The sequence below is a fragment of the Sphaeramia orbicularis genome, chromosome 21 (assembly GCF_902148855.1).
Source record: "Sphaeramia orbicularis chromosome 21, fSphaOr1.1, whole genome shotgun sequence".
NCBI lineage: Eukaryota > Metazoa > Chordata > Actinopteri > Kurtiformes > Apogonidae > Sphaeramia > Sphaeramia orbicularis.
In genome coordinates, this window is record NC_043977.1 from 7909569 (window position 1) to 7923548 (window position 13980).

General features: G+C 35.8%; 1 protein-coding gene and 1 long non-coding RNA gene across 2 annotated transcripts in view; both read right to left on the reverse strand.

Moving 5' to 3' along the window:
* LOC115412313 (MAGUK p55 subfamily member 4-like) overlaps positions 1-13980 on the reverse strand; it is a 40118-nt gene that overhangs the window by 1517 nt on the left and 24621 nt on the right. The window contains exons 11-20 of the mRNA XM_030124738.1: positions 5879-5937; positions 5465-5482; positions 5196-5237; positions 5080-5100; positions 3926-3964; positions 3651-3818; positions 1983-2063; positions 819-912; positions 262-370; positions 41-175 (exon numbers count right to left, since the gene is read on the reverse strand). Coding sequence (XP_029980598.1) covers positions 41-175; positions 262-370; positions 819-912; positions 1983-2063; positions 3651-3818; positions 3926-3964; positions 5080-5100; positions 5196-5237; positions 5465-5482; positions 5879-5937 — 766 coding nt within the window. The remainder of the gene's footprint in view (positions 1-40; positions 176-261; positions 371-818; positions 913-1982; positions 2064-3650; positions 3819-3925; positions 3965-5079; positions 5101-5195; positions 5238-5464; positions 5483-5878; positions 5938-13980) is intronic.
* Positions 8590-12714, reverse strand: LOC115412315 (uncharacterized). Its single transcript, XR_003934330.1, has 4 exons — positions 12274-12714; positions 12096-12181; positions 10445-10516; positions 8590-8647 (listed from the first exon to the last, which is right to left on the reverse strand). It is a non-coding gene; the product is annotated as an uncharacterized LOC115412315 (long non-coding RNA).

Genomic DNA, 13980 nt, shown 5'->3' on the forward strand with positions numbered 1-13980 from the left:
AACAAACATATCTAAACAGGAAGGCCCAGGTATCTGTTACCGTGAACGCCCTGTTGATGGTGTAGTTGGTGATGATTCTTGCGTTTTTCCGAGTCTCTCTCAGTCTTTCTGAACTGGGAGCTTTGATGAAGATCACATAGGGCTTTAGTTTCCTTGTCCGCAGTGAGAGGATACTCTGCAAAAAAATAAATAACAACCATGATGCTACACATACTGACTGTGGCCCAAAAATCTGATACGACTTAAAAATCATCATCTCACATGAGGCTCGACGTCGACGATGCACATCCGTCCTCGCTTCAGCACGTCGTCGATGGCGTCCGAGCTCGTCCCGTACAGGTGACCCTTACTCTCACCGTACTCCACAAACCTGAACAAACGCAGCAGCCACACAAAGACCAACACTGTTTATTAACATGCACATGTTTTTTCCAGTGAATTTCCCCACTGTGGCATCAGTAAAGTCTAATCTAATCTAATGTAATATAATCTAATGTAATCTAATGCAGTGTAATATAAACTAATCTAATGTATTGTAATCTACACTAATCTAAAGTACTCTAATCTAAACTAATCTAAGGTAATGTAATCTAAACTAATATAATGTAATCGAAACTAATCTAATCTAATGTCATGTAATCTGAACTAATCTAATATAATGTAATGTTATCTAAACTAATCTAATGTAATGTAATCTAAACTAATCTAATGTAATCTAATCTGATCTAAAGTAAACTAATCTAAACTAATGTAATCAATGAAAGTGGTTCCGTATCAGAGTATATATTTAATTACAGTGACAGCGGATGTTTCAGTACCTGTGGTTACAGACCATGTACTCAAACAGCTCTTTGCTCACAAAGTGGTATTCTCTTCCTGTTTGCTCCTCTGGTCTGATTGGACGAGTGGTGTCTGTTGGAGGCAGATGACATCCAATCAGATCAGACTTTTCTGATCTATTTTCATTTATTGAGTGATGACAGTTGTTGATCTTTCACTCTTTAAAAATCTTGATGATGCACTGGATGTACTGAAATATATTGGAATAAAGATGTTTAAGGAAGATTTACATGCATGTTTGTGAATTCATTATGCAAAGAAAGAGGTTCTGAATCTCAATGGGATTTTTTTTTACTAGTTAAATAAAGATTAATAAATAAAAAAAAGAAGTTATCTTGGTTTATCACAAATTAGTGTTACAGATCATCTTTGACCTTTCCAAGACTAATTAATATAAAACAATGCCACATCCCTCCACCATGTATTATATAAAAAATATCTCATATTATAATTTGTTTTATCTATCTATCTATCTATCTATCTATCTATCTATCTATCTATCTATCTATCTATCTATCTATCTATCTATCTATCTATCTATCTATCTATCTATCTATCTATCTATCTATCTATCACATTATGCTGAAAAAGCAGAAAAATATTGATCTGGAATGATTTTATAGCATATAGGGTGCTAAACGTGTCAGTAGTGTATGATAGACCTGTAAATGTAGCTGAAATTAGATTAAAAAATGTGTGAATAAAGGAAACATTCTGCATTTTGCACTGACTTTTAATACAAGTGTGACTTGTATTTGCTTCATCTTCTGGTTGTTTTTTAGATGCTATTTATCCAGTTATTGCATATCTGTTTATATCAGTTTTAGTATATGTTATATTTATTCTTATCTTGACTAGTTTAAGCAGATCTTGTGTTTTCATCTACAACTTTGTACAGCACTTCGCGTTGTTTTAAATGTCTAAATAAACTTGATCTTAACCTTGAGAAATTCATGCCATAAACGGTAACACACACATAATGATCAACACAGACAAATGAACAACAATGGCCTGAGGGGACACTAAGGATTAAGTCTCTGTGTGTTACATAATAAACATACCAGAGGAATGTGCTATAATCATATAGATGTTGGAAGGTGTATATATAGAAACAATAATTAGTTATTTTGAGCTGTACGTACGAGGTACAGGACCCTGGAAGGTTGACGGGTTCATTTTAATGAGTCTCTTCCTCAGTTCATTAACTCCGACTCCTGAGGCACCTGTACAGAGAAAAAAAACATTTATTAAGGACTAAAACCAAACACACTGAAAGGAATGTTGGAGAAAACTTCAGGAAAGACTAGAATTCAATAATAATAAGTCAATAGTTCATTTTGAATAAAGTGTTCTTCATGACGATGATTCCTCCATTTTCTAATTCTGATTCCAGTGCAGTCTGAAAGAAATGAGCAGGGAACAGTTACATATTACGTCTGAAAATGAGGCTGTTACATATAAAACTAGAAAAGCACTCGGAGAGCGCAGACCTCTGCCAAGGCAGATCAGTCCCCCTACCCACCCCCCACCCTGATCACCACCAAAATTTAATCATTTGTTCCTTGTGCCAGTATCAACATTTCCTGAAATTTTCATCCAAATCCATCCATAACTTCTTGAGTTATCTTGCACACGGACAGACAGACAGACAGACAGACAGGCAGACAGATCAACGGTGCCAAAAACATTACCTCCGCTGTTCCTTGGCGGAGGTAATGAGGCCCTGTGTTGGATGATATCATGAAAATACAAATTAGAAGAATATATATAATTTGTGGACAGAGGAACTACAGCGCCACCTTGGTTTCTGAACTGCAGTTTTAACCTGCAAAGACCCAAATGTCTATCGTTGACCAAAACCATCAACTGATGTAATGGTTTAATACCTGATGAACCACTAATCCTATCAATACATGGAAATAATTAGTGTAAACTGCAGTTTGTCATATTTTCATGGTCATCAGATATGACCCATTTTTAATATTTCTTACATGTGTACATTCAGTGTTTGTGCTGCAACCGGAACCTTCATTTCCTGAGGGCTCTGCTCATCAATAAAGTTCTATCTAATATAATCTAATGTAATATAATGTAACCTAATCTAATCTAACCCAATCTAATCTAAATGACTTCAATTTAACCTAATTTAATCTGAATAAATGTCATCTAACCTAAACAAACGCAATGTAATCTAATTGAATCTAGTCTAATCTAATGTACGCGAATGTAATCTAATATAATCTAAATGAATCTAATCTAATCTAAACAAATCTAATCTAAATGACTTTAATCTAACCTAATTTAATCTGAACAAATCTCATCTAATCTAAACAAATGCAATGTAATCTAATCTACACAAATCTAATAGCATATAGTCTAATCTAATGTAAACTAATGTAATCTAATATAATCTAAATGAATCTAATCTAATCAAATCTAAACAAATATAATCTAATCTACACAAATCTAACTGAATCTAAATGAATCTAGTCTAATCTAATTTAAACAAATGCAACCTAATCTAATCTACACAAATCTAATCAAATCAAATGAGTCTAATCTAAACAAATGTAATCTAATGCAAATGAATGTAATCCAATATAATCTACATAAATCTAACTAATTGAATCTAAACAGATGCAATCTAATCTACTCAAATCTAATATAATGGAATCTAATGAAATCAAATCTAATCTACATTAAGATGCTATAATATTGTCTTCATTATGTCTAATTTGAGGTAAACTCGTCATTTGTTTTCAGTTCTATGATCAGGAGCTTTACTCATCCTTTGCACGTATCAGTCTCACCAACAAGGATGATGAGGCGGTGGTTCTCCTGCGGGGGGCGCTGGTACAGAGTCACCTCCTCGTATGGCGTGGACAGACCGCTGCCGCTGGGCGTACAGGTGGTGCAGGACTGACGCCGCCGCCTGAACGACGTCCTCCTCCACAGACGGAAACTTCGACGGAAACCGGCTGAGGATGATCAAGAAACAAGAGGTTCATGGATGGACTGTGGTTTGATTCATTTATTCATTTCCTCATACGTTCATTAATATTCTCACAAAATAAACGTTTCTCACCCAGGTAGATTCCTTCTGTTATGTCAGAATCAGCTTCATCTAAAAAGAAGAAAATGTCAAGTCTGTTCAGGGTTGATGTTCATAGAAAAACAGATGCTGTTTTTTTTCTGACAAAAGTCACTTCTTCTTGGGATTTACATGTAGTTGAGTTTTAAGTACAGTCATATTCTGAAAAAAGGTCATGTAGAAAAGTGGTTTAGTGACTTTTACAGATTCTATCAACATAAAAGTACATTCTCCTTCCAGAAAACGGTTGTTTTTTTTCGCATTTTTGTTTGTTTTAGGGAGAAAAGAACCTTAATTTTTTTATATATTTGTACAAAAGCAACTGTGTCACAAAGACCTAAACATCCACCATCTACCTAAACCATCTAAACTATTTAAAATACCTGTTGATCCACTAATCCTATCAATACATGTAAATAATTGGTGTAAAATGCAGTTTGTCATCTTTTCATGGTCATCAAATATGACCTATTTGGACGTTCAGAGAGTCCGTAGTTACCATGGAAACACCGTCATGTCCTACAACATCGATTCACCAGTAAAACCCATGGAGTTGGATCAATGACAGTGGATGGACACACTGGGTTTATGTTCAGTTAATGACACATTTTGATGAAAAAGTCAGTTTTTCTTCAGTTTTTTCTCTTCTAATATAATCTAAAATCTACATGATCAGCAAATTAAATATCGGACAATACCTGATTTTCATTTAATATGACAATAAATGGAGATAAATCACTTACGAAAGGTTAAATGAAAAGAAAAAAATCATTCGGAAATCACAAGATAGTGATTATTACAGTGTTTGCAATGGTTTAATCCATTTGATGTGAGTAGCTATGTGTTAAAAGGTTTTATATTGATTGTCATTCAGTACAAAGAGAAGGAAATTCACTTTTTGTTCAGTTTTCTCTGTTTTGATGAAATAACCTTTGAATTTAATCTGAGCTTTAATGAACATCTACATGATCAGTGAATGAAATATAGGAAAATACCTGCATTTGAATGGAAAATTCAAAATGCTGAAAATAATATTATAATAAATGCAGGGTAACATTCATAAAAATAGTTCCAGGTCTTTAAGGATTAAACAGTTAATCTGAAACTATAACTAAATTAAACTACACTATAGGAATGCACTTACCTACCGATAATTATTTCGTTGTCATCTGCAGAAAACAGACCAACAACAGTCACATCATCATCATCTGTTCTGTTCACTGACTTCAGTTTGTACATAAAATGTCATGTGTTTCAGTTTTACCTGCCATTGTGAGTTTGTCTTCAGCGTGTGTCGACTCCATCTCTGAAAACAAACAAAAAGATGAATTTCAGGTTTTCAGAAATTACAATTCTAAGGAAAATACACATGTTTGCTTATAAACATATGTGCATTCATTTCATTTGGTTTAATATATATGGCACTAATATCATGCATGTGTTACCCTTTAATACATTCATAACACAACTGTCATACGTTATTTGTCTCTCATGTAATTGTGGACCAGGGTTTAAATTGTGGATTATACCCACCATTGTCAGCCAGGGTCACTGAGGGCAGCAGAATTAACAGACAGAGCACAAACACATGTAAGTGACTTTACATACACTCATACATGGGTCAAACACTGACAGAATCTGGATTTAACTGACATTATTAGAGCAGTTTTATGTCTTTTCTTTGTTATTTTATTGCATGGCTAGAGTTTTTATCTAATTTTTCCTGTTTGGGTTGTAATTATATACATTTATTATGAAATGTGTTGTTTTTTTATTGTTTTAAATCAGTGCAAAAAACAGACTTAACAGACTGAACTGGAAGAAACGTGCAGTAAAATAATAAACATAATCTGATTACATTCACTGCAACAACAACACATTCTTCTAACTGTACAGGTATAATATAGTATAAAAGTGATGAAGGTGATAATGAAGACGAGTGCTCACGGGGCTGGATGCAGGTGTGGACCTGTAACGGCTGACTCCACCACTGCTCCCTCTGTTTACTGCAAAGACATGAAAGAAAATGACACATGATGATCATCGGACAAAAATACATTTTACACACAGGCGTAATATTGATCATATGCCACTTATTTTACTTAAAAAATGTCATGGTTGTTTAGATTATTCCCTTTTTTTGTGAGAGGACAGTTTGTAAATGCAAACATTTTCATCATGTAATTTTACTTTTTTCATGCAAAAAACAAACAAAAAATATTTGTGGTTATTTATTGGTTTTTATGACAGTATTTTACTGGTCGGACCCACTTAGGATCAAATTGGTCCGTTAACCTTTTAAGGACTATCAATATAACATTTATTTATTTATGCTGTTTTTGCAATAAAAGTGTTCTTACTATTTTTGGTTCTTTCTAGTCATTTTATCCTGTGTGATAGTCTGTGTTCACTTCCTGTCTAGTTGTAGACAGAGCCCCTCATTTCACTGACAAAAACATCCATCATCTGATTCAAATTCAGACACTGCATCTGTGTATGCCCTGGATAGATCTGCATATACATTTATATACATGTATAAATATTAGGCCTGTAACGGTACACAAAATTTTCGGTTTGGTACGTTTTCGGTTTTGAAAGCCACAGTTCGTTTTTTTTTTCGGTTCGGTACGGGAAGAAAGAAAACCCCTCAAAATGTCTTTAATGCATTTATGAATTTTTGAACATTCTTCTACCAATTTTTGGAGACAATAGAATATAGAAAAACAAGAATAATATAATTCTGCTGCTATAAATCAAATAGAAAATAAAATATTACTAAATGTATTTTAAACATTAGTGTTGCACTTTTCCCTGAAAGGGAGTTTTGAACAAACAACAAAAATCTAATCACATTTCTGTCAGTTCACATTCTGCATTAAAATAACAAAAAAAAATTCCACGTGAAGTGCAACATTAACAAGAGAGCAAACTGGTATAAACTGAAGAGCAACACTGACAAATAAATTAACCTAATTATTATTTATTTTAGGACAGATAAACTGTTTAGGCCACTTTGTGTACTTGTGTGTGTGTGTGTGTGTGTGTGTGGGCGTGCGTGCGTGCGTGCAGGGTGCAATTTGTCAAAAACACAGAGGGGGGGGGATTTCTTTTTTTTTTTTTCGTCGGAGGCGGGGAGGGTTATATGTGGGGTTCAATCCATAACTAACGTAATAACTAACGCTGGCGTGAAACGAAAGTGAAACTTTACATCCTTTAAACTCCTCTACAACTTCCAACTCCCAGGTTCTATTCCTCTGTTATACAGCGTGTGTGTGAGAGAGAGTGTGTGAGAGAGAGTGTGTGAGAGAGAGAGAGAGAGAGAGAGAGAGAGAGAGAGAGAGAGAGAGAGAGAGAGAGAGAGAGAGAGAGAGAGAGAGAGAGAGAGAGAGAGAGAGAGAGAGAGAGAGAGAGAGAGAGAGAGAGAGAGAGAGAGAGAGCTAGTGTCAGTGTTTTAGAACTACCGTAGTTCCTAGGGGCCAAACAACGTTCGTCTTATCAGCGTCTCTTTCCCCGTTGTTGTCTTTCACCTGAACATGAACTGATTCCAAACAGGACTGTAATGATGGTGGAGGGTCTTCAGTCTCTTCCCTTCAGGTTGACATCATATTTGTTGTGTTTTTTTTAACCTTATGGAAGCAGCTATTTCATATTTTGAGTCATTGTGCGCTAGTTCCATATGTCCGTGTGGAACTTACGCAGATTTAAAGTCCCGCATCGAACGATGCCTTGCATTCCTTTTTCTTTTTCTCAACATACTGTGACGTTTCGGTACAGCTGTGTACTGAACCGAACAGGTGTGTACCGAAACGGTTCAGTTCGGTACGTGTACCGTTACAGGCCTAACAAATATACATAAATTATATAATATTTACAACTAAAATACAACTATCAACTAACTATACAAACCAGAAAAAAATACAGATAAAAACAGTGAAAAAAAAACAAACAGTGAAACTCAACAAAAACACGTCAAAACACACTAGTAAAACACTCCAAAACAGCACTATCACTATTATATACAATTATTAACAAGAATTCACCACTAAAACCTCGCTATAACACTGCTAAAAGTAATAAAAATCGTCCATCTCTCTCTCACCGACTGCACTCTGCTGCTCTCTGCTCCGCCCACTTCCACCCCTCCCCCTCAGCCAATGCTGACCTCTACCCTAATGTGTTATGGACCAATAGGAAGAACCCAATCTCAGATAACAGATGAAGTTTGTATATAGCGGTTCAGAAGTTACTGTAATTGAATGACAATGGATAAAAAATGCGACGCCAGAGACACAATCATCCATAAAGGGTTAATACCCTCAGTGTAATTTTTACACATTACAAAATCATGCCACAGCCCAGACTGGACCCTTTTGAGGGCCAGTTTTGGCCCATGGTCCGTATGTTTGACATCCCTTGGATTAGAAGTGGCAGGTCATGACCCCTGTGGTTAAACTAAACCCCTGATTCACTGGGTCCTGGTCCTGGCTCTGAGGTCCATGTCTCAGATGTATCCGGTACCTCTTCAGTGTACTGGCAGATGGAATCAGACCAGCGCAGGACGTCGTACACGGCAGCTTCCTGGCCTGCCACCAGTATCCATCGGACTGGTCCACCACCTCCAGAAGGTCCGCTCTGCTGAACGCCACCCCCGGCGTCAGGGCAGGGGATGGAGGGGTCCTGAAGGGGGCAGTAGTCCACCATGGCCCGCATAAACACCTGACAGACAGAAGGACATGTAACAGGACGTGAACAGAGTCTAGAGATACTTGTAGTTTAGTCTGAAATGTGGAAATCAGTATGATAAAGATGTAAATGCATGCGATGAAGCCGTATTTAAATTAAACCTGGGTGACAACAACAAAATATTAGCTCATGATGCAGTCTTTTTATTATTATGAACTTAGATTATATTGCGCATAAGAAACAAAAGACTAATCGAACACATAGTAACACACAACAGCACAGTCATGATAGTTTTATCCGAGTTCACTGATTTTTAATCCTGAGTGAAAATTGAAGGAACCACATGTTTAATTGAGATTTAAAATGTTAATAAGATACAACAAGAACACAACATCCCACCTTGAGTCTCTAATATTTTCATTCACTGCATATTTTGACTTAGAGATAAAATCATTTTGTGTTTAATTTCAGATTCAGAAATTGGAGGAAATTGTTGTATAAACCTAAATACACATATTTAGGTATATACATATGAACGATGCATGAACTTCAGTCTCATTGTGTTTTATTGTACTACAATAAAGTATTGAACTGAACTGAAAAACACTCTATCACCATATTAAAACACAATTACAATAAATTTGTACCAGACAAATATTATCAATATGATGAGAAAAAGAAATATACATGTATAAGTGTGCAAAATATTGTGTTATTATATTTATGTGGTTATAAGGAGGAATTATACAGTCTGATGGCCACGGTGGACATGGGTGGGGATGATTTCCTGCATTTTTGTGCACTTTTAACAATGGGAATAACATAAACCCTAAAGATAAATGTACAAATCCATATTATATCTATCAGTCACTTAGTGCTACAGTAAATACATAAATATTCTGTGGTGAAACAAATAATATTATGCACACATAAAAGGTGTTTTTTTTGCAGAAATTACTGCTATACTTTACACATTTGACCTTCTTACTTGGTATTACGTTCAGTGTTTTGTTTTTTTTATTTCTGTGTTGTTTTGTATATAATATAGAAAATGAAAACACTAGTCTCTTTTTTAATATGGTCTATACTGACCTCAAAAGGTGCTGCTTCCTTTTCTGCAGTAATTAATAAGCTTCTTATTTTTTCATGAACGAATGACTTGCAGCATAAAAGAGTAGTTCCTGACACCTAGTGCACATAATGTGTACTGCACTCTCATTACAGTTATAGTTTGTGTTTCTGAAAAGATTTTAAAACTGCTGCTTTTTCACCAAAATAACACAGAAACTAAAAAAAATTGAAAAAGCTACTGACAACAGATACAGTTTTTTGTCTTTTTAGTCTTAAGGTTGCGCAAAGTGTGCAATAAAAGTGATCCTTCGATCCATTTTCAACCCATTTTGGTGAACCTTTGTAAGCTCTGAGTGTATTTGGAATGAATCTGAAATTGACTAAAGGTTTCAGTGTCAAATAACTTTGATGGATTATGTAAAATTAGGATATGCTTTCATGTGATAGCAGTTGATTTTTCTCCATAAATAAAATGTGTAAAAACTAAAAACACCATTCTCTTTACTCTGGAAAACTAGAATTGAGAATGAATGCACCATTTATTACAATCAGACAGAATATTTAACGTGAAACAGACCTGTGGGTCAAAATTTGGTACCAATACTAGTTCTGAGGAGTTTTTTTAACGAGGAGGAACGATACCTATGGGGCAAAGCTGAATGTCTATGAATAGATGAGGCAGGTTTTCAGTTGAATCAGTGTATTTGCATATCTGTTTTTAGTCAGAGTAGTTTATAGAGTACTGATGGTGTGTCTTACCGGTCTCTGACTGCTGCTGGACTGAACTGCATCTGGAATTATTTTGAACAGGATTGTACCCTGAGAGTTAATCTACAACAGAGACAAAACACAAAACCTGTCAATACACTTAAAGTCCTGAATGGAATGTTATGCTTGGTGCTACACATCACCTGCTGCAGAATTCAGCTCAACTATGACACAAAAGTAGTTTTACTTACCATATTACATCTGATGTTGGTCAATACAGACAGTCATTAAAGTGCACTGTCTCTACCAAGTAAACTAATAAATAAATAAATGGACAGAGGAGGGACTACAATTAACCCTCTGGTTCCCCACCATTCCTAACCACCAAAAGCACGTTATCTGCATTGGGCTGTAATAGTGCCAACATAGTTTTCATAAAGTCTGTTTTAACTTTTTTTTGTAATTCATCAACTTTTCCCAGGATCATCACAGGTTTTCCCAGGATCATCTCTGGACCTGCTGCTGTGGTCCTGCCTCTCTCCACCTTCATCGTCATCACTCACTTATCCATATAGTTATGATAGTGTTTATTATACAGTTCCATAGATGTTCTAGTTCAGTTATCTGTGTATCAGCTGCTTCCATGTGTCTCCCCCTACCTCCCCCTCTTCCCCATTCTCTCTCTATCGCTCTCTCTTTTCTCCTCCTTTACTCTCTCTCTTTAACCCCAACTGGTTAAGACAGACGGCCATCCTTCAGGAGTCTGGGTCTGCTCGGGGTTTCTGCCTGTTAAAGGTAAGTTTTTCCTTCCACTGTCACCAGTCACAAGTATTTGCTCCTGGAGGATTCTCTTGGGTTTCTGTAAATTGGTTTAGAGTCTGGTTCTGACCAACTCTATATGTAAAGTGCCATGAGATAACTTTGGCGCTATATAAATAAAATTTGATTTGATTTGATTTATTTGTTCTTATCTGTCTCTCCTTTATGTGAAGCACTTTGTAACATGTTGTTTTAAAAAGTGCTATATAAATAAAGCTTTACTTACTTACTTGAGCAATAAACAAAAAAAACCAAATACTCAATAACAGTCCTACTTTTAACCATTTAAAAGCCATTTTTCCCCTCAATAGTCTACATAAAAATTAGATTAGCTAGTTTTTATTTTTTCAGTCTACCATATGTCAATGATTAACAGCAACATTGGTTAAACTGTATTATTATTTTTTGAGCTAGGTGAAATGTTAAATGGTAAAATGTGTCAGTGTGCTTTTTTTTACTCACTTGGTAGAAGGGTGTTAGTGTTGTAATTTAACATTGTTTACAATGTGCTGATTTTAGTGCCTGGGTCCAAATTTTATCATCAATTGTGCAAATATAATATGACCTTTTATTATATGAAGTGCAAAGTGTGCATAATATGCACACCTGGATACCAGAAGGTTAAAATGGCTGTAATTCCTGAAAACTGTAATATTTGACTTAAAGGCCTTGAAATAAAGCGGACAGTCCACACTTCAGTTGTCTCCATTGTTTCTTTTCTAATGGTTAATGGCTGAATGTGTGTCCGTGTCCAAATACTTATGGACCTGACTGTAATTACAAGCTGTTGGATGGCTGTTCACATTCACAAACACAATCAGCTGTTGTTCCTTTTTTCTCTAATATACTAAACATGATACAGTTTTTTGTTGTTGTGACGCACCAGTATCTTGATAACCTGCTCTGGTTCTAATCCCACCACTGGACTTCCGTTCACCTCCACCAGCTGATCACCAGGATGGAGAAGACCTGAGACGAACAGCATAACACATCACGTTTCTGTCATCATGTTCGTCTCATGGTTCGGTCCTCACCTGAAACACTAGAGGTATAAATCTCACCACTGCGGTCGGCCAGTCCTCCATGGATCACCCTTGCAATGTAGATCTCTCCAGTCTCCTCGTTCCTCCTTATTGTCGCCCCTGGTGAACAGACAGTTAGCAGTAGATGCTGGTTGTAGAAACATTAAACTTCTATGAGGTTTGAGTGCTTTTGTTGGTGCCGTTTGGGCATTTCAGACTTGTGGACTGCATCATTACCTGAAGCCAATGTATTAAATCAACCCACAATACCATTCGGAAATCTCCACAATGTGCCTCAAATCAAGAGAAAACGCAGATATTCTCAGAAGACATAGTTGACATATCGGGACAATTTTGTTGAAAAGTCTATCTAAACTAGCCTCATTTCTCAGGTTGTTTGTTGCTCTTATTGACAGTATAATGTATGATCTATCTATCTATCTATCTATCTATCTATCTATCTATCTATCTATCTATCTATCTATCTATCTATCTATCTATCTATCTATCTATCTATCATACAGTGTCATTTCACAACTTAAATGTATGTAACTGTTGTAACAAACCCATGAAATCTACACATAAAACTTCATGAATGTCAGATGGATTTGCATTTTCACACCTAAATGTTCAAACAAAGGTCCATTCTTAGTTTTGCTTTCAAACTACAACTTTGGTAGCGGACTAATAAGATCTTTAGTCATCATCGTGTCAAAAAAGCTTAAACGTTAACTCACTTTAATGCCATTGTAGGGAAATTCAGTCTCTGCATTTTACCTACAGTAATACACACACAGTACCCTCCATTAGCATAAGCAATTAGCACATTAGGAGCAGTGAGCTGCCATTGAAGGGGCTCAGGAACCAACTCCAGATCTTCATCAGTACCGTGGTCAGGTTCACCGATGGGAGAATTTACTTACATAGACCTGTTTTTAATTGGAGGGCAAAAACCAGGAGAGATCATGCAAATTCACCTCAAAACCAAATCGAAGACCAATCCTTCTAGTTTTGAGGCAGAAGTGCTAACCACTACGCCACCACACTAAATCTCCTCATAGGTTGATGTGTCTTACACCTCCAGAAGCCAAAATTGTGGGGGGAAAAACACCATACTTTGAAAATTTGCACCTTCTACATATAAATATTGATGACCTGATATATTGAGACATAGAGCAGAGCAGTAGATAGGTGTCGGTGTCCAGATTGTGTTTGATGGAAGCTGGACAACTATCATTACCTACAGCTTTCTATCACAGATTTAACCCCTACCTGTCTGAAAACACTTGTGATTACACAAAATCTGCATCACATGGTAAGTTTTCTACCCTGCAATACAACAGAATGTAATATTTTTGAAGGATTTATTCAAAAGAAAGTTATCAAAGTTACTATCAGATAATTGGGATAGAATGTCTTTATTGTCAATGTACAGGTACAATGAAATTTTTTTAAAAATGGGTGACTTTTGACATGTAATAGATGTAGATTACCACCTATCCTGTTAAAAATGTAATAAATTGTGTCATTATTGTTATTACTCCTAAGTCAATTTATCATAAGCAGATGTTTTAAACTTGGTAACAGAGCTGTAACATCTTACAAACCTGAATTTAATCTCAGTAGGCAGATAACATAACTTTTCTGATTTTAGGGGGAAAAAACTGCTGCATTTCCAGCACTGAAAGGTGTTGAAATCTGATAACATGGCTGCACTCCTTGTTTATGGATACAAGCTTTTTACCT